At 40.4% G+C, this 26,392-nt stretch overlaps 1 protein-coding gene across 3 annotated transcripts in view; it reads left to right on the top strand.

Moving 5' to 3' along the window:
* abr (ABR activator of RhoGEF and GTPase) overlaps nt 1-26,392 on the top strand; it is a 151,937-nt gene that overhangs the window by 103,922 nt on the left and 21,623 nt on the right. For all 3 annotated transcript variants that reach the window (XM_034300558.2, XM_034300559.2, XM_034300560.2), the window contains 3 exons: nt 1,866-1,940; nt 7,511-7,608; nt 7,715-7,846. In XM_034300558.2, coding sequence (XP_034156449.1) covers nt 1,866-1,940; nt 7,511-7,608; nt 7,715-7,846 — 305 coding nt within the window. The remainder of the gene's footprint in view (nt 1-1,865; nt 1,941-7,510; nt 7,609-7,714; nt 7,847-26,392) is intronic.

Raw genomic sequence — 26,392 nt, 5'->3', positions numbered from 1 at the left:
ATAACAGCAATAATGCATTTTATTAATGTAGCACTTTTCACTAACTCAGCCAGCCTTACACTGAGCGAAAGTGAGTGCTTAAGGCAGGGGTTCTTAATCTTTTCGCAGTCTGGAAAACAAACAAAACAGAAAAAATGTCGGATCCTCTTATGACTGAAGCACATATCTATATATATATATAATATTTTTTACCAACAAAAATGCCGAACGTCAGGATGTTATTGGAGCTTTTTATTCCTGAATGCTCCACCCACAGAGTCTGTACAGTTAATACATAATTAACATTAATCAACAACATTAACCGATTGATTGTGAAGCCAATAAAGTTTGCACGATATAGACGTTATAAGGATATTATATTTATACAAATTTCAGATTTAACAAGCTAATATGTCTGTATGCTGATTGATCTAAAGTACTTGTATATACAGTAAAACTCATTTAAAGTAAAGAAGTACTGCTTTGTTTACTGTTGATGCTGTGAGCAGCCATGTTGATTTGACGTCATGCGCTCAACTCGGGGTTGACGAGAACATCCCATGTAGGAAGTGTGAGTTGGCCCAAGGGATAGTTTCTTTAGTTTTTCCTAGTTGGAGTGTGGAAATTCCATGTTACGAGCTTTAGTCGAAGGAAATTCCATGTTACGAGCTTTAGTCGAAGGAAATTCCATGTTACGAGCTTTAGTCGAAGGAAATTCCATGTTACGAGCTTTAGTCGAAGGAAATTCCATGTTATGAGCTTTAGTTGAAGGAAATTCCACTTTACGAGCTTTAGTCGAAGGCAGGATTAATTATACCCCTTTATTGTTTGATGCTTAGAAATGGAAAAACCTATAAACTTGGTTTCATTTTATCCTGTTATATGTCATCTCTCATTAAATGTGTGTAGGGATATTATAGAGAAAACTAAAGCTTGGAAGGAAGTAGTAGCTACAACAGCTAATCTGCTGAGCAGTGCACACCCACAAGCGACAACAGTAGCGATTGCTACACGCCCACAAGGGACAAACTCGAAGCAGCATTCTCAGATTTGTAATAATAAACCTACATAGCCCTTTTCCTAAACGGCACAGTGACCTGTGGGTGCTTGGACCCCGTTCCAAGAACCATCTTAAGCTTCTGAGCTGGTGATCAGAAGGTTGTAATCGAAGTCCAATCACAGTACTGTCCACTGTTGGGCCCTTAAGCAAAAACTCAAGTCTCTCAATGCTGTTGAATTCTCCATTCTGATTGGTCAGAATGTTTCTACGACAGTAGCACCAGCTACGCTATAGCTGCTATAACACAAGTGATGACAAGTGACTAAGTAACTAACTTGTAAACATCTCGTGGATGTTCCAAACCATTAAATGGATAAATAATGAACATGTTTTATTCATAACAAAAAAAATCTAAATTGTAATCAGGCTGTTATTGCTGTGTAAGAGGAGCAAATTGCTTCCAGATGTGCTGTTATTGGAAAACAATCAACCTTGGGGTGGTAACAGTAACTCCTCTACATGTTGGGCCACATCACACCACCCCGCTGTTGATTATTTTCTTGTAACAACATACTCACTCTTACTCAGGAAGTCACCAGAGGCCATGGTTAAAGCTCGAAAGAAAGGTGAATGGAGTTTCTCAATCACTTCTCACATGCAGCACTGACAGTGACAGTGATCCGTTCCTGCTCTCACGCTGGCCATGTGGGAGTGCTGACGTACGTAGGCTTCTTCCATGTGTGTCTGGATGGATGCCATGTGGAAGTGGAATATGAAAGGAGGAACAAGATGTGCTTAAAAGATGAATGAAGCTGTGTAGAGAAAGCCTTTCTCTGTCTTCCTGTATTGTCACTCTAATGCTCTTTCAATATTGTGTGTGTTTCAGATGAGGAATCTTCCGGCCTGTACGGCTTCCTGCACGTCATCGTCCATTCTGCCACCGGCTTCAAAGAGTCAGCCAGTAAGTACTGTGTGTGTGTGTGTGTGTGTGTGTGTGTGTGTGTGTGTGGGGTTTACACTCATCCAGTTAAGTGCATTATGTCATTATCCCCAGTATAAGTACAACTAATGTACAGCATCTGTTTGAGGGGATTGTGTTTCTTGTTCCTTAGGAGTACAAACCTGCTTCATGTGTTTAGCACAAGATTACGAACTGCCAGAGAGAGAGAGAGAGAGAGAGAGAGAGAGAGAGAATGCTGGAAAAAAACACATGTACTGCCTTTAAGCTTCCTTCACAACATTCTTTTAGTTGAGCTCAAGTTTCAGCTGCCTGACTGCACAGATAGACAGCCAACAAACGGATAGACAAAGTGTAAATATATATACAGAAAGATAGACAGGTTGATAAACAGATATTTAGACAGTAATGTGAATGGACAGTAGGGTAGATTAAAAAGATATGTAGACGGATGGTAGTTGGACAGGTAGATGGGTAGGGGCAGATGGATAGATGGACAGATAGACAGGAAGGGGCAAGCAGATAGATAGACGGATAGACAGGTAGGGGCAGGTAGATGGACAGATAGACGGGTAGGGACAGACAGGTAGATAGACAGGTAGGGGCAGACAGGTAGATAGACAGGTTGGGGCCAGACAGTGGATAGGCATTTAGGGCAGTAGATGGACAGGTAGACAGGTAGGGGCAGACAGGTAGATGGACAGATAAGGGCAGATAGACAGGTAGGGGCAGATGGACAGATAGACTGGTAAGGGTAGATGGACAGATAGTCAGGTAGGGGGCACATAGACAGGTAGGGGGCAGATGGGTAGGTGGACAGATAGACAGGTAGGGGGCAGATGGGTTGGTGGACAGATAGGCAGGGAGGGGTAGGTGGACAGATAGACAGGTGGGGTAGATGGACAGGTAGACAGGGAGGGCCAGGTGGACAGATAGACAGGTAGGGGGCAGATAGGTAGGTGGACAGATAGACAGGATGGGGTAGGGGGCAGATGGGTAGGTGGACAGATAGACAGGTTGGGGTAGATGGACAGATAGACAGGTTGGGGTAGATGGACAGATAGACAGGTTGGGGTAGATGGACAGATAGACAGGTTGGGGTAGGTGGACAGATAGACAGGTTGGGGTAGGTGGACAGATAGACAGGTTGGGGTAGGTGAACACATAGATGGGGGCAGATGTAACACAAAGCTTAATATTAAAATCCATTTAAAAACATCGGATTAAAATAAACAAAAATAAAATCCTAATCTTGCATAATCTAAATAATCCTAAATAATCTCCTAAACTAAAGGATGTACAAGTACATATTTGCATCTTAAAATCTTTTTCAGCACTTTATTCACATTCACATTGTTTAATGCACATGTATTTCTAAAATGATGGTCAATTTACCCATCACCCAGTTCCCACTGTGGAGATTAACAACTGATTCATTTCCTTTTAATATCCAGAACATTGGTGCATATGGTGTGTTGATGTGAATTAGCATAGCTTTAACAGCTTTAGCTGGAGCATATGGCAGCCTCCCGCTGTAGATGGGATTGTGGGTGATAACAATCAGGCGTCTGTTTTAAAGTGGTACAGAAGAGCGCAGTGCAGATAGGTTCTCTCCGAAAGGCCTGCTTGCACTAACAACTACACTGACATCGCTCAAAAGAAGCATTGTATGTGTGTCTCGCATCTGTTGCTTTTCTTTGTTTCTTCCCCACCCCCAGCTTGGCGTGTGGTTTACATTCATCATTGATTTGCCTCGGCATATGAGAACATGGTGCAAGTACACATTTCATCTGTCTCCCATTCACCATATTGCAAAAACAATGCGAGAATAATAGTAGAGAGAGAGTGCACTCGTTTAATGGATTCTACTATTTACCGTATATAATAATATTAATCTTTATTCCTATAACAACTTGAAACTCGGCCTCACAAGGAAATTCAAAAGATATAATAATTATATAAGAGATATAGTATGAAAAAAGAATAAGTGAGTCATTTTTTTGTTTTCAAGAGAGAAAAAAGAGAGGCTGGTGAGAGAATGACTGTTTACAGCTGCTGTAACATTAGTGATAATGGGAACTAACTTTTGCAGAAGTTCAACAACATTAAATGCAACTATAAAGGGATAAAAACAAGTATGATGTGGCATTCTTTCATAAATAACAAATGTGTAATCGTGATATTAGAGGAATAAAACACTTCAGGATGTGCTGTTATTGGAAAATAATCAACAAGGTAGCAACAGAAACTTCGCTTGGCTTTGGACTTCATCACATCATCACATCGCTGAGTCTGATCCTTACGTAACAAAGAACGAAGAACAGACAGAGGTGTGACATCATGCTGTCATTAGTTTTTAAAATAAATGTTTTGCATAAATGAGCATTTCTTTGTTAAATTAAAGACAAACTACGTATTCTTGAGGAAAACAACGTGAACAATATCACATATGTATATAACTGACAAGAACTTAACTTTTAAGAAAAAAAAAACGATAGCATGTGTTGATGGGTTTAAATAAATTCCTGTCAAAGGGATGCATTTATTTTAGGTTGCTAACAGAGATAACAATTTTTGCGGAAGTAAAATAATTTTGTAACATGATTTCAGCGATAAAACACTATGAAATGATGACAGCATTGTGTTTTGTAAATAAACAATAATATCGCTAATATGTAATATAATAATGTAATAATATTAAGTGCTGTCCGCCCTCTTCCGCATACAAATGCTCAAGCGTTAGCGTTTGGGTTACATCAGTGAATTATGAAATCCTATGAAAACAATAAAAAAAGTGACTTAGAATTCCAGCTTTAGTAATATTTTTCATCAGTTGCCTCTTGTTTTTTTTGTTTTTTTTCCTCCAAACTTTTTCGTACGTCTTTATTTATGACGATCATTTTCTATTTTCTTGTTTTAGCTGTTTTATTGCGTGCTTTATGTAATTGCACTACATGATCCTAGCATTTTAAAAATGTATATTTCATATGTTTCCTTTTTCAGCCTAAAATTTAATTCAGGCTTCTTCTCTTTCTGGTCGTTTTCTTTTTTTTTTTTTTTTTTAAATTAATGTTAGCATTCTATATTCAAAGAGAATTAAATTAGACTTAAACTATTTCCTGTGCCTGAAAAAGTGTGCGCTTGCAGCCATCGGCTTTACATAGACCAGGTTAGAAAAATCCCATGTTGTAGCTCATAGATATACAAAGTATTCTCATACTCTTAATTCTGAACAGATGCAGACCCAGGTTTCGAAAAGACAATAAATATAAAAAGACAAATACATAGTGAAGTTCTTGCTTGACCTCACTGTTGCTAGCGATATCTGTACAGAAATCAGGATGCATGTCTTTCTCAACGTGTGCATACGTGGACAGGGATATATCCCGCTTCTGACTAGCTCATTAGGAATGTCATTATTTCCCACAACTGCGTCACTCCACAGTCACAAGCTCAAACCTATTCCTTATGCAGCAGCCATCACAAAGTGACCACAAGCATTTTAAACTCCAGCAGTCGCACATCTGCATGAGCAAACATTACAAAACCCCAAACCTGGTTCTGCTTATTTTCCCCTCTCTCCTTCCACATAGAAACAATCTCTTGTATTTTGTAAAACGAGCTTTTGTGTATAACGCCAGCAAGTCAAGCTTGTTTTTTTTTTTTTTTTTTCTGGTTGCCAAAGCAGTGACACTGCGCTATATCAGCTTTTTCCCCTCTCTCTTTTACGAGCATGTAAATTCATTTTTCATTCATGCTGCTTTTTTTAAGCACTTTGGGCTCCTTTAGCAACCATCTCCATCTATGTACAGGCCTGAAATAGACATGCTGGAAATTGGTTATACAATCTACATACCAGAGCTAGAGAGGAAAAAAAAAAGGTTTAATATAATATACACCATATGGCCGAAAGGTTTGTGAAATGAAATTGATATTGTGAAATGATATTGTAATACGACAATTGAATATTGTCGCATGCAAAGCCTCCTCTTCTCCCTCTGCTCTTCTGCGATGCTAGTCAGCTCAGTGCATTTATATCTGTTTATGTTCTCCAAGAGAACTGGGTTTCTGTGCCTGGTGTTTCTAAAAAAAAAAATCCCCTATCACCTCCTCAGATCTGGATCATCTGAATATCGGGCCTTGCTTATAACATACTTTTAAAATACTTTCTTTCTTTCTTTTTTGTTTTATTTAACAGACACATTAACTGACATCAGTATTTATGTTTCAGATTTAGCCAAATGGCTCATTTACGTCTGATTCCCCTGGACAGGTTGATTTAAAAAAAAAAAAAAAAAAAAAAGAGGTTAAAAAAAAAAAAAAAAAAAAGGAGGTTAAAAAAAAAAATCACAAAACAACATTATAAGAACATGGTTACATGACACATAAAATATCAAACACACCAAAAACGCACAATGTGGCACATACATTCCTGGTACTAATGTATGTGAGTATTTTCTCTTGCTTAGATTTGGATTTACTCCTTTGGTAGACACTTTTATTTTTGGGGGAAAAAAAAAAATTATTTTATCAGTTTTGTTTTGAAGACATCCCAAGTACATTCATATGAATAGTTGAGAGTTCTGAAAGTCCTGAGTTTTATATCATAGAGATATACTTCATATGCACAAGTCAACATTGCACACTCACACATACAGATGTACATAGTCTATATTTCTATATGTATAATCTATATTTCTACTTCTGTAACATAGTCTACACTTTATTATGTTTGTTTCTATGTATGTGCATGTCTGTTTTTATTTTTTATTTCTATATAGTTCTGTTATCTTGGCATTCAATGTGGACAGCAAAGGAAGAATTTCATTGTTCAGGGAAACTTGGTTTCCTCACTGTGCACATGACAATAAACGCTTTGAATCTTGAATCTTGAATCTATATGCTGCCATATATTCTCTTCTTTTGGAGATTCAAATGGATCCCTAATTGAAATTTAAATCTGAGTTTGAAGTAATAGAGCAACTGGATTAGCTACTTTACCATTAATATTTCATAATTTACATATATATCTCACAGTCAAGTATCTGTTAGTGTATTGACTGACTCACACTAACACATCATTCCTATGAGGAGCTGCTCTTGATGTTCAGCACACATTCCACATGGCTTCCAGATCAAAGGTCACACCGTTTAAGCAATCCATCACGATGTCATTGAGCGACACCGACTGCTTGGTGCAGTGAATCAATCTAAACTGTGTGTGTGTATGTGTGTGGTGATGTTCGAGAGCCATTATTGGGATAGAGACACAGGAAATTGACAACGCGATGCTGTTTGAACTGCAGTGTCAGCTTTGAGGGGGTCGACCTCGCAAGCGTGTTTGTCTCCAAATTTCTTCTCCTAGCAAGGGACATGTTTACTGCCGTAATGGTTTCTGCTTGAAAGCTTAGATCCATTCTTTAATCTGCTTGTCAGCAAGTCGCATGCTGCGATTATCAGTTCGTTTGGTGTTGTGGTATTGGCATGTCCAACAGAAATCCTTCTTTCAAATTGGGCCAACAGAGAAATATGATGTCCTTTCATTTCTTTTCATCTTTGTGTGTCTTTCTCAGATCTCTACTGCACACTTGAAGTGGATTCCTTTGGCTACTTTGTTAGCAAAGCCAAGACCCGTGTGTTCCGAGACACCACCGAGCCACACTGGAACGAGGTAAGCATTTTTCTCCAGTCCATCTGATTTTATTTATTTTTTTATTGTTTGTAGCTTCTTCGACACTTAGATTTCATCTGTGTCTTTTGCTACGACTGTCCAATAGGAGTTCGAAATTGAGCTGGAGGGCTCGCAGTGCCTGCGCATCCTGTGCTACGAGAAATGCTACGACAAGTCCAAGCTCAACAAGGACGACAACGAGATCGTAGACAAGATCATGGGCAAGGGGCAAGTGCAGGTAGGAGGAACATTCTATATCTCATATATTCACACACAAACAGCTAAGTTATTTTCTAGCTGTTCACTTGTGTTGGGAGCTTTTGTCGCCTGAGAAACTCAGACGTCAGTAGCACTCTGTGACTGGTTGTGTGTAATAGTTTTGCTCTGAAAGTGTGGTGCTTTAGGTGTATTTGTGTCACACGGATAGTATGCAGTTATAAAAACTAGCATCGTATGAGATTTTTTAAAAATTATAAGCCAGTTATTTTTTTGTTAGCCAGGCCAAGTAGCGTATCATAGCGTAGCGTATCGTAGCGTAGCGTATGCGTGGGTGAACCATATTTGCTGCACCAGTTCTAATGGTATTGTCATCATCCATTGTGTTTAACCTGACACTAAATTATTATTCCAACTGCGTTGGTCTCCGCCTCCTCCGCCTCCTCCGCCTCCTCCCGAATCTAGGGCAGCGTTTAAGAGACGGGAAGCGGGGTGAAGTTAATTGCAGAGCCGATTCTCTTGTTTATGCTTCCCCTTGTCTCTGGGGAACACAGCCACGGGTGAACTGTGAGCTGAGAGTATTCTCTGTGCTTCTGTACTCTCTCACCCAACCGCACTCACACGCTTCATAAACAACGCATTACTGCTTAAGGGGAGAAATGTGTTGCACAGGTGTCGCACATCCCGAAAATTAGTATAGCAAGAAGCTATTTCTTAGTGTTCAAATTCTCAAGCTTAGATTGCCTGAAAGACAAGATTAAGAATTTTTTTTTTTTTTAGATGAATTGTGTAATAAAGATTCAGTTTCAATATCTCATTCACCAATGAAACCATTGAGGATGTGCTTTTGCACTCATCCATAAACCATGTCTAGGCTTGTGCCCGTGTTATATTTTCATATTAATGTTATGTGTGATCGGAATAACAGTTGTGTCCTATGTTTTTTTAAACTGGAACTCTCATTAAGTGCGTAGAATTACAGATTCTGTTTTTCCGAGAAGCACGCTTTCCGTGCTGCTTTTTTTTTTTTTTAAATCCAAAGTCTTTTTATTGTTATTTTTCATCATACAAATACACATAGTAATAATATTAATAACAATAATAATAATAACATCAAAAACAGATAAAGATAAAATAAAACCAATACCTTTGCTCCAACAGAGCTTCCCATCGCCACTGCACCATTATTGCACATCAGCTTAATCTGTAAACTCTCCTTTCCAAATTAGATAAAACCAGATGAAAGGATTTCTGAGAGAGGAGAAAAAAAAATGAACTAAAGTAAGAGTAATAGAATAAAATATTCTATTCTATAACATAATTTTGGCCTCACAAAGCCAGGTATAGTATTAAATGAGAACGAGGAAGAAAGAAGAAAAACCTCAAACAGCAAAAAAAATTCAGTTTAAATTCATATTTTTAGCTTAGTAATCTAAGAGTTCTGGTGTAGTTAAACCAAATATCCCTAGAATAGGGAAGGATTAATGGATATATGCAGACCTCCTGAGAGAAAATTAAATATTAATTGCCAGTAGTTAACAGGTTTTGGATAAGAAACATGCATGTATATGATTAACGATTATTCCAACTCCACACCTATCATACAAGGAAAATTTTTTACTAATTTTGCTTTTTTCCAGTGAAGGCGAAGGACTACTTTAAATTGAATCAATGTATCTCGTAAACTAATTGAGGATGCGTGAATCTTATTTATAATACCTTGCCATATTTCCTCTGAAAATTGTGAGTTAAGTTTGCTTTCCCATTGTTGCTTCAGTTTTGTTAAAAATTTAAAATTCTGTGAACTAATCAATATATCAGTTGGCATGAGTATATCATGCTAAAATAATTTTTGGAAAGTGGGCTGATATTCAGAAGGATATCAACTAGTGATTCAGTGTTGGAAAGTAAGCAGTGTTTGATGCCATAAAGCTGCGAATCTGTAAATATGTTTTAAAAAAAGTGTATGTGGAATATTATATTTTTCCTTGCTGCCTTTAATATTGGTTACAATATGGTACCATATAAGACAGTCCTAAATTTTTTCACCATAGTATATAATATATATCAACAAATCCTTGATTGTTGTCAAATCAGATCAGGTTTGACTTCTCATCTGATCAGGTTTTTATATTGACTGAAGCAAGAAAGATCTTGCACATGAACACGGGGACACGTTGTCTTAAAACCCTCCTCTTAGGTTTTACATTAGAAGATTGCAGAGAGTCAGCTTTGCTACCGAAAGGATGTCTGTGTCAGATATCAGCCGGGTCTTGTAATGAAATGGAAAAAGGGGGATTGGTGCATTCCTGCTACAAGCATGAGGAAGTGGTGTCGCATTTTGTAATGTATATCATGCTTTTGCCAAGTCATAAGACATAAAGGACAAACTTAATGAAAGTTCTGTTTCTTTGCCCAGAGGATTAACTTCCTTTCTCTATGCCACCACAGACAGGTTTGTTTTTGCTTTGGCTCTTTATATGAATCAGGCTTTTCATTCAGCATAAGAAGGTCACTCACTGAGAAATGCAGGTCCTACAGTATTGCTGAGACTGGAGTCTACTTTACTGGAACATATCACTTTTATTACAGTTATGGAGTTTACAAGCATCCAAACGGGAAACTCACAGTTTACAGTTAATCGTTGCAAGATCTCTGATGCATCACGTCCTCCTCTTGCATACCTGGAAGACAGGGCAAAGAACCATGGATTTGTTGAAGATTCTGGGAATGCAGTAAGCACAGAAATGTGTCTCCCACCCCAACCTTGTAGCCTCTTGGCACTAATCTCGGTTTATATTTCCTTACAACTGCTCCATGCAGAGACCTCATTTATGTGTGTTTCAGAATGTTATTACATAAGAGAAAGTTTGTTGCCGAAATGTACAAAGATGCCTACCATGAGTGGGCTTGTTTGTCTATCTCTTCTTCATTCCTGATTGATCTCTCCCCTTCTCTTCCCCACTCTTTTCCTCACTGTGGCTTTGGCAGCATTGTGTATACAACCATAAAATGAAAACAAGCAGGGAACATTGCTCTTGCAGGCAGCAGAGAGATATTTTCACCACATGTGGAGCTGGCATGGCCTGAAAGAAGGAAAATGCTGAAAGGATAGGATGTGCTGTCCTGAAAAGTTCTAAAATGCTGGGAACATCTGAGGTCTGGGGGACTGGAGAGTCTGTACTTCACACAGAGGAATATAAAGCAAGAGTGGAAATACGACATGGAGAGTATGTTATAATAAGTCAGAACAGTTAGTCTTGCTAGTAAAAACTTTTTCATATATATATATATATATATATATATATATATATATATATATATATATATATATATATACACACACACACAGTGTGTGTGTGTAAAGATGTGGTCTTATCCTGTTTCATTAGCATTGATGACTCATCAGTGTTCAACCAAATGGTGCAATAAAAAAGTTGGTTTAACCATATGGTGCAACAGAAAGGTTGGTTGGACCCCATAGGGTGTAGTGGAAAGGTTGGTGCAACAGAAAGGTGCATTAATTACAATTATGGAGCCAAAAGGATGGTTCAGCCAACTGGTGCAACAGAACGGTTGGTTCGACCCAGTGGTGCAGCAGAAAGGTTGGTTTATGTTGCATATGTTTGTTTAACTAACCATGGTGCGACATGGTTAGTTAAACAAACATCTGCAACAAAAAGGATAGTTCAATTGAGTGGTGCTTCAGAAAGGTTGCTTCATCCCAGTTGGTTTGAGCCAAAGTCAAAAGTTTGTTTCATTGGCTTGCCCCAGTGTCAGTGTTGCTTTAAAAAATCATCTAGTCTAAAAACTGGTATCATTCACTGTTAGCAATTTTTGCTTCCCTAAATAGCATGAGTCAAACCATAAAACGAATCCTAGTTCAGAGTTAGGGAGCAAACATAATCACTATTGAAAGAAAGATGTACTGCAGAAGTCAGCAGAGAAGATTTAGGTAGTGTGAGTGTGCCATAACTTAAGAAGGGGTTGTGTAATTGAAGGACAAAAGAGAATAAAGGGGGGCAGGAGGGGGTACAGACAAGAGTCCATCATACAGTATATGCCTGTTTTCCCCATATCACAGAGGAATGATGAGACTACCTTGCAGTAGCAAAGATTCCAGCGCTGATGTTTTTTTTAACTGGTCAGGCCAAGATGGAAAGACCCAAGATTTTCCCTTCAGTCTCTTGAGAGTTCCAAATTTATTGACCAAGTCTGTGGCTTCAGCATCTAAAAAGGCCTTAAATGGTCAAGTCTCTATTTAGAACCTGTTTTTTTAGAGAGGAAAAGTTAATATTTTCATTGTCCATGCTACAGGAAGATTAAGTTGTATTCAACTGAATTGATAGAAGAGGATTCCATTCAATGAAGAAGTCTTTCTATGAACTTTCTGGGCAAACACAAAGTGTTTCGAGTGGTCAGTGGCCCCTCTACTTTTCTACTTGGTTTGTTATATGAGCCTTATTTTCTTCTGCCCCAGTGTTAACCTCTAAACCCTGGGGACCACCATGGTTATTGGGGGTCAATCAGCTACTAATGTGGCACATGATCTTCTCCTTTCATGCTAATGGATGACCCTAATGGCACTTTAAAGTCGCTTCAAGGGAAGCCACAGAAAGCAAATCAATGCCATACACATGTCCAACTGTGTCAACACCTTGTCAATCCTTGTCCAAGACCTTGTCAATCAAATCTTCAGTTTTCAGTTTTCACAACAGTACGTGTGAGTGGATTGAAACAAACTCTCAGGATACCGCATTCAAGATTTTAACTTGATCAGAAAAGCTATTAATAATAAATGAAACACTTCCTTATGACTGTTCTACTGTTTCTAAACTCAGTTCACGTTAGCTTGAAAGTGCAGTCTCATTGGAGACATGTTATGCAACAGAGGGGTTGTTGAACCTAGCACTTTACATACATGAATTATTGGGGATACAATGTTTCCACTAGCTGTGCTTTTGCTTGCTATCCTACCTTACTCTTGCTGTCCCTCTACCATGTCCTTACTGTTCCCTCAAGGGAGCTCATGTTCTATTTCTATCTTTTGGTTTCTCCCTCTCTCTGCCTTATCTCCAGTCACTGTTCTTTTTTTAGGCCTTTTGTGTTGTTTGCAGCTGGTAAATTGGCTGGTGGGAGTTCTTAAGAAAGCTTTCTCAGCTGAGTTTGAGGATTAAAAAAAGCTGAGTTCTCAGTTGGCTAAAAGTACTCTCCCACCCAGGCCTTCTTTCATATTTAGGCATTTGGCAGAGAGTTGTTTAAGAGATGTCCAAAGAGAACGTATCTTCCAAGAACCTGGGGGGTGGCCAGATGGAGGGAAAAGAGAAATAAACTTGCTTGCCATTGACATTGAAGTGGTAGACGCCTTGAGATCCGAGGCCTCATCCAGTAATTTAGTGTATAAGAGCAAGAGGGGAGTCAGAACTGCACCCTGGGGAACCCTGGCAGCAGTGATGAAATTGAAACTCTTCAGGATACATGGTAGGATTGACTCTGAAAATCTCCTGATACCTGAGTAGACAAGATTGGACATAAGTATCTGGTGATTCACTGTATCAGAGACTGCTAACAGGTCAAAAAAGATGAGGACATAGAGGACATTTCTGTTCACTCATCAAATCAGAATCCATGTATTGGCCAAGTAAGATAACACTTGTAAAAAAATTCAAAAATTAAGAAGAATAGAATATCTTAAATGAATAGTGCCTGAATCATGCTTCAGCCCAAATTATGGTAAATAAGTCTGAGCTGGTGTAATACTTTGACTCATCTAATATAGATTGGTTAACTCTGAATCCACAGTGACACTGTCTTATAAAACCATGCTAACCTTACAAATACCGGGTGTATTAAGTGTACAAAATGGGGTAATTTGATTAGGATACTGGATGCTTTGTGCATGAGTATGCACAGTCTCACATCAAGTTGTGTTATTATAGAGAGATTTAATGGTAGTGTATAAGCCACTTGATCCTAGGATTAGGACCTCAACACACTCTGGACCTCCCTCTGCTCAGCACACAGAAGTGCAATTACCCCAAAGATAGCTTATAGAGTAAAGTATATTGTACTTTCCTGTGACAGTGTTGTCAACGTTCCTACTTGTTTATCCATTATTCTGTCTCTGTGTATTTCTAGAGCCCATGTTTCCTGTATAATCTGTAGCCAGATCTACTGAAAGGCAGAAGGGAATGAAATAAGGTCCAACCACTTTATATTTCTATTGTATCCCATTTCTATATAGGGACCTTCATGCAGTAATGGTTTTGTATAGCTGTTCGTGTGTGTGTGTGTGTGTGTGTGTGTGTGTGTGTGTGTGTGTGTGTGGCTGCTTGACGGTGGAATATGGCTTCTAAAGGGAATAATATGTTATGCCATAAATCACACCCCTGAGTCAGTCACGTTGTTTTGCAATATGTCATGTGACCTTTTTTCAGTCAGTCACCATCAGGGGATTGGTAGACAAAGCCAGGCCTGTCAGACCTGACAGATGGGGTTGTTGGGGCGCACACACACACCCATATGCACATTGCCCTCGGACACACACACACACATTTGGCCCTGGGGAAAACTCTCACTAATTGGTGGCGGACAAATTTATTACATGGAAATGATGATGTATGATGGCTGGTGATGATATTAGATGGGAAGCTAAAATCTAAAAGCCATAAACAGTTTGACACTGAAGGGTTGATCAAGGCATTATATCATAAGGTCTTATCAGTGATGTGGAGACAAATACACACACACAGACACACTTTTAAAGGCAGATAGACAGCTGCATTTGTGCATTTTTTCCCCATATTCTTCCGAATTTGGTCACCTGACAATTCTTGCCCACTCGTTTATTATACAACAGCTACCAGCCATGGAGGGTAAAGGCTAATACACACTTCCACCAAGACATGTGAAGCCAGCTAACCACATCTTTTCATTCTGCTGCACATGCCGCATCACAGGGCAACGTAACACACACGGGCGAAAATGCTGTCTGCCCTCTTCCTCATACATGAGCTCATAGATGCCCATTTTTGGCTAGTTTTTCTGTGATTGACAGGGGACAGAGAGTATGCTGTCCCTCCCACCCAGAGAGCACGGCCAATTTTGCTCCCTTTGGCATTGATATTTATCCTCATTAGACCTATTCCACAATGAATACCATAAATAAAATCTATATACCCTAAATCCACTCTAATCTTGTTTTTATCGCTCCCAGTTTACTTTAACTTGGTACAGTACATTCTCATTGCCATAAATCCATCTGCGATGCACCCTCTCAGCCTCTACTTGTGAAATACAGTGTGTCTCTGGAATATCTGGGTCACATTTTAGTCAGGGCAAAATTAAAGCCTCAATAACATCCTGTCATTTAGCTCCATTTCTCATGCACCGAGCTGCCAGTAGGATCTTTCTAAGATGGATTTGGCTTCGGTGTGTCATCACTTTATCCTCCTAATTCTTGTCGGAATGAACAATGGACTGCCAAGATGTTGCCAGAGTGTGTGTGTGTGTGTGTGTGTGTGTGTGTGTGAGAGAGAGAGAGAGTCTCACGTTTTCTTTAATGTCCGTTTTTTAGTGTTTAAGTACCGAATTGAGGATTGTGGATGTCCCGAATGAAATAAAGGGCAGATACACTGATAAATGAGTGTAAGAGAATATGAAAAAAAAGCATAAATATGTGCATATGAATGGGGGGAAGGAGTCACAGATGGGGTCCAATTATTCGCCTGATATTAATGTTAGCGTGTAGTGCTCCATCATGTATGTGCCTGCTGAAAGAGCTAATAATGTTAAGCATCTATTTATAACGTATCGCTGGACGTCATTTTTGTTTAAGCGGTAAATTTAACTTCCAGAACCAGAGTGAGATCCAACGACAAGAGTGAACACTTAACACTTAGTACGTCACAACTGTAAAATGTTACTGTGTGAGGACCCTTAATGAACAGAACAAGGTGAGGGGAGAGAAGAAAAAAGCAAGCGGCAAGCAGGGGAACAAAGGAAGAGAGATGGAGGGCTGATGACCGATGTGTCAGCATGCCAAGATTATAAATCAGAAAAGGTGCGTTGCAGCCCCTCTCTACTCTTCACCTTTCCCTCTCTCTCTAAAGCCTCCTGGGAGACACACACACACACACACACACACACACACACACACATGCACTCTCACCCAACCCCCAATGCACAAAACATAGTCAAGACCTTTTTGTGTGCTGAAGTGCTTCACTGTAATGGCATCTCCAATAACATTCCATCGACAGAGAAGCACAGATTCAGCAGACCTCTGGATATTACACTTACAGATAATAAAAAGTGTGTGTGTGTGTGTGTGTGTGTGTGTGTGTGTGTGCTGTCCTCAGTTCACCTTTACGCTCCAACCATGTGTAAACTTTGGCGTCTCATCACTGTGTCTAAATAGATTTTTGTGCTCCAAATATCAGCCAGATCTTTCCTATTCGAACCAGGTCTCTTAAAGGGCCAGCGTGAACATTATTTCACCAAGTGATGTTTATATAGTAACTGGTAGTATAATGACACATTAGCTCAGATAGATGAATTTTGTCCCTTGTGGCGTTCCATATATTAACACAAAGTTTAGTTGGGACTGAAGCCCATTTTGTTGTTTTGAATCAGACTTTTGGATCAAATCGAGTCCAATGTATCAGATAGCACATTTCAGCATTTCACACCAAGAGGCATTTTATCTCTGTGTGTGTGTGTGTGTGTGAGAGAGAGAGAGAGAGAGAAAGAGAGAGAGAAAGAAAGAGAGAAAAGGTGAACATTGTGAATGTGCACATATGCATGGATGCTCAGATTTCTGTGTGTGTGTGTGTGTGTGTGTGTGTGCGCGTGCACATTTGGGCAGCAGACCCTGCTAAGAAATACCAAGAATGGTTGGCGCCGGAGTGACATGTTGAAGCCAGGGAGCTTTCTTTCTTTCCATAAAATTGCACCACATTTTATCCAGAGCCCGAGACTGTTGTCTCTCTCTCTCTCTCTCTCTCTCTGTGTGTGTGTGTGTGTGTGTGTGTGTGTGTGTGTGTGTCTGTCAGTTTTGACCTTGTGAGGACATTTGTCTTCTTTTCTGCTTTTATTTAAAAAAAAAAAAAAAAAAAAAAAAAAAAAGTTTCATTTTGGTTACTAAGGTTAGGATTAGCTTTAGATCTAGGTGTAGCATAGCAGTAATTAGCTGAGTTAACAATTATGTCAATGGAAGGTCCTCACAAGGATAGTATGACGTGTGTGCGTGTGTGTGCGTGCGTGTGTGTGTGTGTGTGTGTGCGTGTGGGTCATTTCATTCTTGGTCTCTTCATCCGGGTGCTATAATAGAGATTGATTATGCTGGTCACCGTGCCACTGGGATGTGTAAATCATTGCGTGCGTGTGTGTGTGTGTGTGTGTGTGTGAGAGTGTGGAATGTGGAAAGGGACGTGAGGTGAAAGGTGGTACTGTGTTAACACACAAAGGGTGAGAAAAAAATAGATGAGGAAAATGAAAAAAAGACAGTGAGAGATAAGAAGCCTGGCGTTATGGCACGTCCAGTGTGATTCACCAGCACATTCACTTTCCTACCCACTGATCCCACTTATCTCTCTCCACTGCACACACACTCACACACTCGCACACACGCTCACACACCAGCAGGCTTGCTCTGACCAGCGTTCTAATAAGATTTCATATGAATTATAGAGAGCAAGATCTCCTCCTAAATGCACTCCTGCTTTTTTTTCTTCCAACTCTGCACCTTATAGATACAACACGTTGTCCTTCTCCATCCCTCTACTCTTTCCTTTTGTTTCTTTATTCTTCACTCCTCCCTCCTCCCCTCCCACAGGTAGACTGACCTTCCCTCCATTAAGCACTCTTCATAAACCACACTTCTCCTAACATGGCTAATGGCGACTAAAAGCTAATGGTGTTCAGTTAACCATGTTAGCATGATAAATGACTAGTTTATGGCTTTAGCATGAAGATGTTCCTCTAGCTCATGGTTTGGACACACATGCAGAGTTACTTCATATTTGCGTCTACACGTGATAATTTCCTTTTCGACTTTTTGGACCAATTTTCAGTTTGAATTATCACGGAATGTAGTAATCGATGCTGACGCTGATTGGTCAGAAGCTCTTGACTATAGTGTATAGTTCTAATCGCAGGTTTAAATTGACGCATAGTTCTAATGCCTTCTCATTTTTATAGTAACATACAGTATATAGAAATATAAAAACTTAACACATGTATTTAGCATTTATGGAAGGAGTCTCCAGTGTCAGCGGAGGATTTCCACCAGCAGGAACTCTACGGACGGTGCTTAGGGGTTTCGCTATGACCAGCTACGTATTTTGTGTCTTATTAATTTCAAGAAAAAGATGTTATGGTCTTAGTGGCTATAATGTAAACAATAACAGGAGCTAACTTTTTGTGGATGTTCCACAATATTAAGTAACAATAACTGGATCAATGTAGGATGTGCTGTTCTTATTTATTACTAAAAAAAAATTGTTGGCAAATTGCAGGAGTGTAAGAGGAATAAAATACCCCTAATCTTCTATTCCTTCTATAACAAAGTAGTCATGTATTATTGCAAATTAGCTTAACTGATAAAACTATAGCATAGATACTCCTCTTCTGAAGATTATAAATGAGTAATGATGCTGGAACGTTTTCTATTTTTGCACTGCTTTATTTATTTAAGTAGCTGCTTGAGGTGTGCCTCAAGGCTCCATTTTGGGGCCAAAACTATTCTTTATACATGTAACCATCTGGCTGTGTTATTCAGCAGCACCACGCAAACTGTCATTGTTATGGTGATGTACAGTTGTATTTCGCTACAATGCTCTAAAACTTCACACGATTTTTAATCAAATCCTTGTTCCTGCTACTCATGAAGACTGGAGTTGAACTCGGTTCAAATAATCCTGAATGGGCTTTGTGATCGTTAGCGTAGGTTAAAGAGCAACCGACAACGCCTTTTGGTGCACATGCACATTTCCCGTAGCGGCTGTAGCCCAGCTGTGGTCAGATTTCAGCATTTCTTTCCATCACAGCGGAGCAGAAAGAGCAACACGACAACAGATTTATTTACTTAGAAGACCGTAACTTGAGCACTGCAGTATGTGTTCAACTCGTACGTTTTTCTGTTTGTGTCTGTCAGGGCTTGCTGAATATTGTTGAAGTTGCTCTGGTGTTGGTGGGTTTGTGTGTGTGTTTTTGTGTGTGTGTGTGTGTGTGTGTGTGTGTGTTTGTGTGTTTGTGTGTGTGTCGAGGCAGTCTGTGTAGTGCATGAATTGTGTCTTGCAGCAACAGTCACCACTGTGTACATACATGGACACATGAGTTTAAATGTGTTTGTCATTTCACCTCACCTCATATAAATGAATATAAACACACACAAACACACACACACACACACTCTGCAGTCATTCACTCCTGTTTCACGTTTCACATTTGAACGTGTGCCCTCACCCGTACCCTTGAGACGCTCTGTGAAGTGAGCTATTAATTTAGCTGATGTTCGTGGAGTTAGAGACAGATTTGCAGGGAGAGTGATTCTGAAAGGTTAGATCCTTCAATCACAGTTTAAACACATGATGAAGTCACACTCATGTTCCTGATCTCACTCCTGAATCTCGCTCCTGAATCCTACTCCCAATCTTCCCTCCTGAATCTCGCTCCTGAATCCCACTCCTCATCTCACTCCTGATCTCACTCCTGAATCTCACTCCTGAATCCCACTCCTCATCTCACTCTTGAATCTCCTTCCCGATCTTCCCTCCTGAATCTCCCTCACGATCTTCCCTCCTGAATCTCACTCCTGAATCTCACTCCTGATCTCACTCCTGATCTCACTCCTGAATCCCACTCCTCATCTCACTCCTGAATCTCCTTCCCGATCTTCCCTCCTGAATCTCACTCCTGAATCTCGCTCCTGTATCTCACTCCTGTATCTCACTCCTGAATCTCGCTCCTGATCTCACTCCTGATCTCACTCCTGATCTCACTCCTGATCTCACTCCTGAATCCCACTCCTCATCTCACTCCTGAATCTCCTTCCCGATCTTCCCTCCTGAATCTCACTCCTGAATCTCGCTCCTGTATCTCACTCCTGTATCTCACTCCTGATCTCACTCCTGAATCTCACTCCTGATCTCACTCCTGATCTCACTCCTGATCTCACTCCTGAATCCCACTCCTCATCTCACTCCTGAATCTCCTTCCCGATCTTCCCTCCTGAATCTCACTCCTGAATCTCGCTCCTGTATCTCGCTCCTGTATCTCACTCCTGATCTCACTCCTGATCCCACTCCTCATCTCACTCCTCATCTCACTCCTGAATCTCCTTCCCGATCTTCCCTCCTGAATCTCCCTCACGATCTTCCCTCCTGATCTCACTCCTGTATCTCACTCCTGTATCTCACTCCTGTATCTCACTCCTGAATCTCGCTCCTGAATCTCCCTCCTGAATCTGACAGTAATGTCAGTCATATGTTTCTGTCTCACCTTTAAATGCCAGTTTGTGAACAGTTCCTTCCTTTTCCTCTCTGGCTGCTTCTATCTATCACATTCTAGAGCTTTCTTTCTTTCTTTCTTTCTTTCTTTCTTTTATTTCATATTTCTTATTTTGATCCATCAATCCATAGATCCATCAAACGATCCATCAATCCATCCATTTATGATTTTTCTCCCCAAGCAGAAAAGGTAATTAACCGAAGGGGAAAGGACACAGGATGTGATAGAAGCACACTTCCTCCTGGGTAGCAGTTGCTTTCACTTCACGTTGACTTTATCTAGGTAAAGTATGACCTGTGACTTAGCAAGCTTTCATCTTTTGAACCACCAGAAAACAGGACGGAAGGATTGTGGTGTATTTGGTCCAAAAATATGGAGGAGCTGCTTATTATTATTTAGTGTTCACACCAGATTGTTGCCTTGATATTTTCTTACTGTTGTGTTCCGTCTTATTCGTCCCCTGACATGCTTTTCTTGTTAGCACTGTTGGCACGTCTGGAAAAGAAAGTTGGTGATGGAACATCTGAATCAGTTCTTCCTAGTTCTTACTGTTCTTATTAACTCCCAGTTCTAGCTTCAGTGCTAGCCGGGTTGTGGTGCTGTCTTACTTTCCCATCAGACTCCAGGAAAAGAAGTCCAAATGGGTCAAGACCCAAATAAAAGCAGTATATCTGGCATGCTCAGATCTCTCAGAGCACTCTCCCTAATCTAGAGCAGCTCACAGAAGACGATTGATGTGCAGCTGTTTTTTTTTTTTTTTTTTTAATCAGAGCCTCAGTCCTTTTTGTATCAATGCTGAATGTTCCAAGAAAACAAAAAGGGGTGAGACACTGACATCTCTGCTGAACTAGTGTTATAGGATATTTCTGGGTTGTAGCACTTGGTTTATTTTGGCTTCTTTTGCGACTCTCTGCTATGTGTCCGCAGGAGTGTGTGTGTGTGTGTGTGTTTGTGAGAGAGAGAGAGAGAGAGAGAGAGAGAAAGAGAGTGAAAGGGCAGAGGAACAGACGGGTATGAAGGTCTGTGTGTGAATAATGGATGAGAACATGACACAAGTGATACGCCCTTACATTTCACCCTGCATCTCTCATTTGGTGCATGAACAGTGGTGTGTGTGTGTGTGTGTGTGAGAGAGAGAGAGAGAGAGAGAGAGAGAGAGAGAGAGAGAGAGAGAGAGAGAGGGAGGATAATCACCATGAGTACCTCTGTATACGATCTTGACGTCGTGTTTTGTTCCTTTCTTATGCTAGCGTCCGGTAAATGTGAGGAGACGGAAGCAGATTTCTAGGATGTGAGCAGCAGTGTTAGTAGTGAAAGTTTGCTCGTCCTAATTCTTCACTTCCTGTAATTCAGTCAGTGTGAAGTATGTACACACTCACTCGTGTCAGCATCTCGCACTACTCACCCTTCCTCCAGCTTTTATCCTGCTGTTATTTCTCCTGTTCTTTCACTCTCTCAATCCTTTTTCCACTCATCAGCTCAGTGGCTGCGGTTTGTTCCTTTTGGAAGCGCTCTCTTGTATAATATGTACTGAAGTGAGTGGGTGTTTGTGTGCGTGTTTGTGTGCGTGTATGTGTGTGAGTGTGTGTGTGTTTTCAGTACTTTCCTTCTTTTTTAAAAAAGTGAACGCAAGAACGTAGATAGAAATTGCATAAAAGGTGAGTGGGTGAGTGGATGGATGGATGGAGGGGTGGACGGATGGATGGAGGAAAAATAAAGGAAAAAAAACAAATGAAAGAAAGGATGGATGGATGAAAGAAAGAATGCAACAAAGAAAGAAAAGGGTGAGTCGGTGGATGGATGAATGGAAGGAAGAAAGAAAAACAAAAGAAACATAGAAGGCTGGATGGATGGTGGAAGAAAGAAAGAAAAAAATGAAAGAAAGGATGGATGAATGAATGAAAAAGAATGCAAGAAAGAAAGAAAGAAAGAAAGAAAGAAAGAAAGAAAGATGGAAGGATTTTTATTCCAATGGGATAAGCCAAATATCTCTACAAGGTCATTATGATCATTATTATGTATTCCTGTCATCATGGGGACCTTTAGGCTTCACAAAAGATGCAGGCACGCACGCACACACACACACACACACACACACACACACACACAGTGTGTATAGGTAGCTTCCAGCTTGCAGAAAGATTGCAGGACATTCAGACCCTCTCAATCGCTACCAGATGTTTGTTTCCATTGTTTCTGCCGCAGTGTCAGTGTTTCACTCCCTCAGGAGACTTACACCAGAATGTTCTAAGTGGTGGCAGGTTTGACGTGCGTGTGTGTGTGTGTGTTTCTTTTTTGCGTACACATGCTTGTAGAGAGCAGAACGAGGATCCAAGCTGCTTGTTTTCTGCTGTAAAGTACCTGGTACCTGGTCAGGGTGACCTGTTACCAATGCAGTTATAGCAACATCTTTCTTTCATTTCATAACATGATTGTTGCATGACTAATAGTGTGCTAATTTCTGTAGCACTATCATGCTAACAGTCAAGCTACTAGCAGCTACATGTGTTTGAGATACACCTTTAATCCACTCTTGAGTCAAGCTGCGTGTCAGAGTCATTACTTGTTCTGTCTGAGATTGATGTAGCTGCTGTGCGCATGGTGCTGTTGTTTCAATGCTAATTTGTCATCTCTCGACATCGCTGTGTTCGTATTGCCGGATGTGGAAATGGAGGAAGAGCAGAAGACAAACTGAAACAAACGACCAGTACAGATACAGCAGGATGGAGACGCATTAACCGCATTAGTACTGCGACTTCGCCTTCGGCTGTTTTTGCCGTTCCTCAGTGCCACCCTAACGATGTTAGCCTTGTGTTCGGCTGTGATAAGTGAGCTCATTATTGCAGGCTGAGGCGGCGGTAGCTGTTGTTATATGTTGTTGTGTTTTTGTTGCAAAATGGTTATTTCACTTGAGAAGGACACTGACCCAGGCATCATCCTTTGTTTTTCTCTTCTTTTGAGTGCATGGCTTGGAGCGGACTGGATTTGTTATTATTTAAAGTGTCAATGCGGCTAGCTTCAGCTACCGTTCTTCAAAATCGCGGACTCCACATTGAAGTATACGAGTGTACAGGGAGTGTTTTGTGTTAACACACACTCGTACTGATTGCTTTTCTCTCATCACACAATCACTGACCTCCTTCTTCTGACGCCAGCGCTCCTGTCGTTTCCCGCTCTTCCTCTCTTTGTAAATTATTAACTCTTCTGGATTTTCTCAGCTCTCCATCCTCTCCCAAGTAGGTCACAGTGCACGCGCTTGCGTCAGGCCGTACACCCGTGTGCGTACACACTCCAGTTCTGTTCTTCCAAGTGTGCACCACACACACACACACACACACCTTCAGTACGTCTGTCACTAGGAGCAATGCATCACTTTCTGTTATCAGAAACAAAACGTTCGCTTCTGATCAAACTTCTGTAACGCTGTTACAGTAAAACAGCGTGAAGAGTTATGGAGTGTTTACATGTAAAGGTGTTCGTCACGTCAAAGGATCGTCACTGTACAAGATTACGATTCACTGGTTTACATTTTTTAATAATGATTGGTGTGTATATTCAGTTTTTTTTATTCTGGTTGCATTTCAGTGGAATTGTAGTCAATTTTTGTGTTTAATGATGAAATTGTACATCTTAGTCTATTTTATCACACTTCTTAATTAATTAAAACCATCTTTGACTTTCTATCAGTGTTTCTCTAACGTCAGATTCTCTACACGTGATCTATAGAGCATCTCATATCTTTTGTACACTTTTCTGGCCACAAGCATCAGAATCCTGAAGGCTACAATCAGCTTGCCTCTCTGCACTTCAGTGTGTACAAACTTCTGTGCAATGGTTTCTGGTGGGAAAATTTTTGTGTTAGCAAGATGTTAGAGCAAGATGTAACTAAAAGATGGAGCAAAGTTCATGGCGTTATATCAGGCTTGGGAGACTAAGGGAATCCCTGTTACCATCTTAAGGCCGTTCCAAGGATTTTATCACCGATTTGAAGGTTGTTAGATGAGTTGTCTTGTCAACATGGCTGAAGGTTTCAGGAGCACAGCTCACCCAGGAGCCATTACGAGTTGATTTTAGTTTTTCAAACAGTAGTGGACCTAGCTAGTTAAGTGGAAAGAAGAACTTACTATTTCAAACCATTACCTTTCGGGGTTTGAAAATCATATTCCACATTACTGATGCAAGTCTACTTCTTTCTGCTAGCTAGTTAGTATGCTAGCTACTTAGGAAGCTAGGTAGTTTGCTAGCTAGTTAGCCAGCTATTTATACTGCATTCGGCTGGAACTTGTAACTCAGAATTTCTGACCTCCGCTTAGGAAAAACCAAAGAAATCACCCTCTCTATTCAGAACTCTCCTAATCCCCGAGTTCAGGAAGTGACGTGAGATCAACATGGCTACTCCCAGCATGAACAGTAAACAAAGTAGCACAAACTTTTAAATGAGGATTTATTATTCCTTCTGAGGTAATTCGAACGCAGCCTTAGACTTAGTTGAAAGGAAACGGTTGATTAAATTGACAATGACGTAACTTGACACCGAGGGAAAGTGTTCCTGTTTTAATATCCGCTCTATTATATCCTCCTTTCCTGTGAGGGGCTAATAGTTCTGACACTACTGGAGCCCAGGGAATGCCTCTTTTTAGTTGTATGACTAGTAAAATCCTGACTCATAACTACACACACTTCAGACTTCCTGTGCAGAATATACTGGTGTGTGATGTCACGATGTGTGTGAGTTACACTGGAATGCGATTAACTGGATTCGAGCTTGTGTGTGTCTATAAGCACCCAGAGACATATGGCGCTCTATTTTGCGCTTCCTGTAGCTGTCCAAATGTTAAACTATGCATGTCTTTTTATGGTATGGAGAGAGAGAAAGAGAGAGAGAGAGAGAGAGAGAGAGAGGGTGTAGAGAAGGCTTTTGGTCAGCTTTCATATAGCAAGAAAAAGAGTTTTCATATTTCTGCTAAAATTGAAAAGGTGTGTTTAAGAGTATATGAATGAAAAACTCTGTGTGTGTGTGTGTGTGTGAGTGAGGTAGAACTTCCTCATCTACTCACTTTCTGTAAATCCCTGTCCAACTGAGAGTTACATACACACCAAGTAACAGCACTACAGCGTAATAACACACACCAGGAAGTGTTTTATATTGCCATTATCAACATCGTCTACTGTAAATGAAGCTGTTTTTGGGAAATTCACGAACGTCTTTAGGGGATCAGTGTGGACTCGTGTACAGGATGAACCACTTTCGGAGAATTTGAGACGTTGACTACAGCTCATCGCGAACGCGCCAGTGTTTGTATGAGCGCTGTGACTCGGCCAGACGGCTTTTCCTAGAAAGCCTCTCGAAGACAAAAGAGATGAGTGAGCCTCATGAATTAATCATCGCTCCCCGCCGCGCTGCATGCGTGAGTGTGTGTGATGATTTTGCTCATCAGATCGAACTTCAATTATCCTCTTATAATGTATGTCTTTTTTTTTATTCATTTTTTTTTGCCCTGTCCTTAGTTTGGCTTCTTAGTGTATTGATTTTGCGGTACTCTAAATAAATATGGTTTCCATGGAAACCAAGTGGCTAATCAGTCAAGGTTGTGCCATGACATGCTAGGTAGCCCGTCGGGTGGTGGTGGGAGTGTGTGTGTGTGTGTGTGGGTGTGTACTCATAAAAGGCTTGGCTGTATGTTAATGATCTCTGTTTTGGTTCTTGAAGCCTTCGTAACAAAGCATTTGCTCTGAACATGAAAGGAGGCCCACGGTTTTCAGTGAAACATACACACACAGACGAAAGTTCAAAGCATCTTTGCTTCTTTTTTTTGCCTTCATTCCATCCCTCTCTCCAGTTTTCCCATTGTTATCAGTATTATTCTCCTCTTCCTACATTAAATAAACAGGTGATTATCCATGTCAGATTGGGATAAGTGTCGAAATAATGTCAAGCTGATTAAACCACACACTCCACATGGAAACACCTGCCTCCTCAAACCTTTTCAATCTCCTTGTCATTCTCTCCATCGCTTTCTCCTTCGGCTGTTTTTTTTTTCCTCATCCGGCTCTTATC

Source organism: Pangasianodon hypophthalmus, chromosome 27, assembly GCF_027358585.1.
Source record: "Pangasianodon hypophthalmus isolate fPanHyp1 chromosome 27, fPanHyp1.pri, whole genome shotgun sequence".
Lineage (NCBI taxonomy): Eukaryota > Metazoa > Chordata > Actinopteri > Siluriformes > Pangasiidae > Pangasianodon > Pangasianodon hypophthalmus.
The sequence above is the reverse complement of the archived record's forward strand: the minus strand, read 5'-3'. Positions and strand labels throughout refer to the sequence as shown.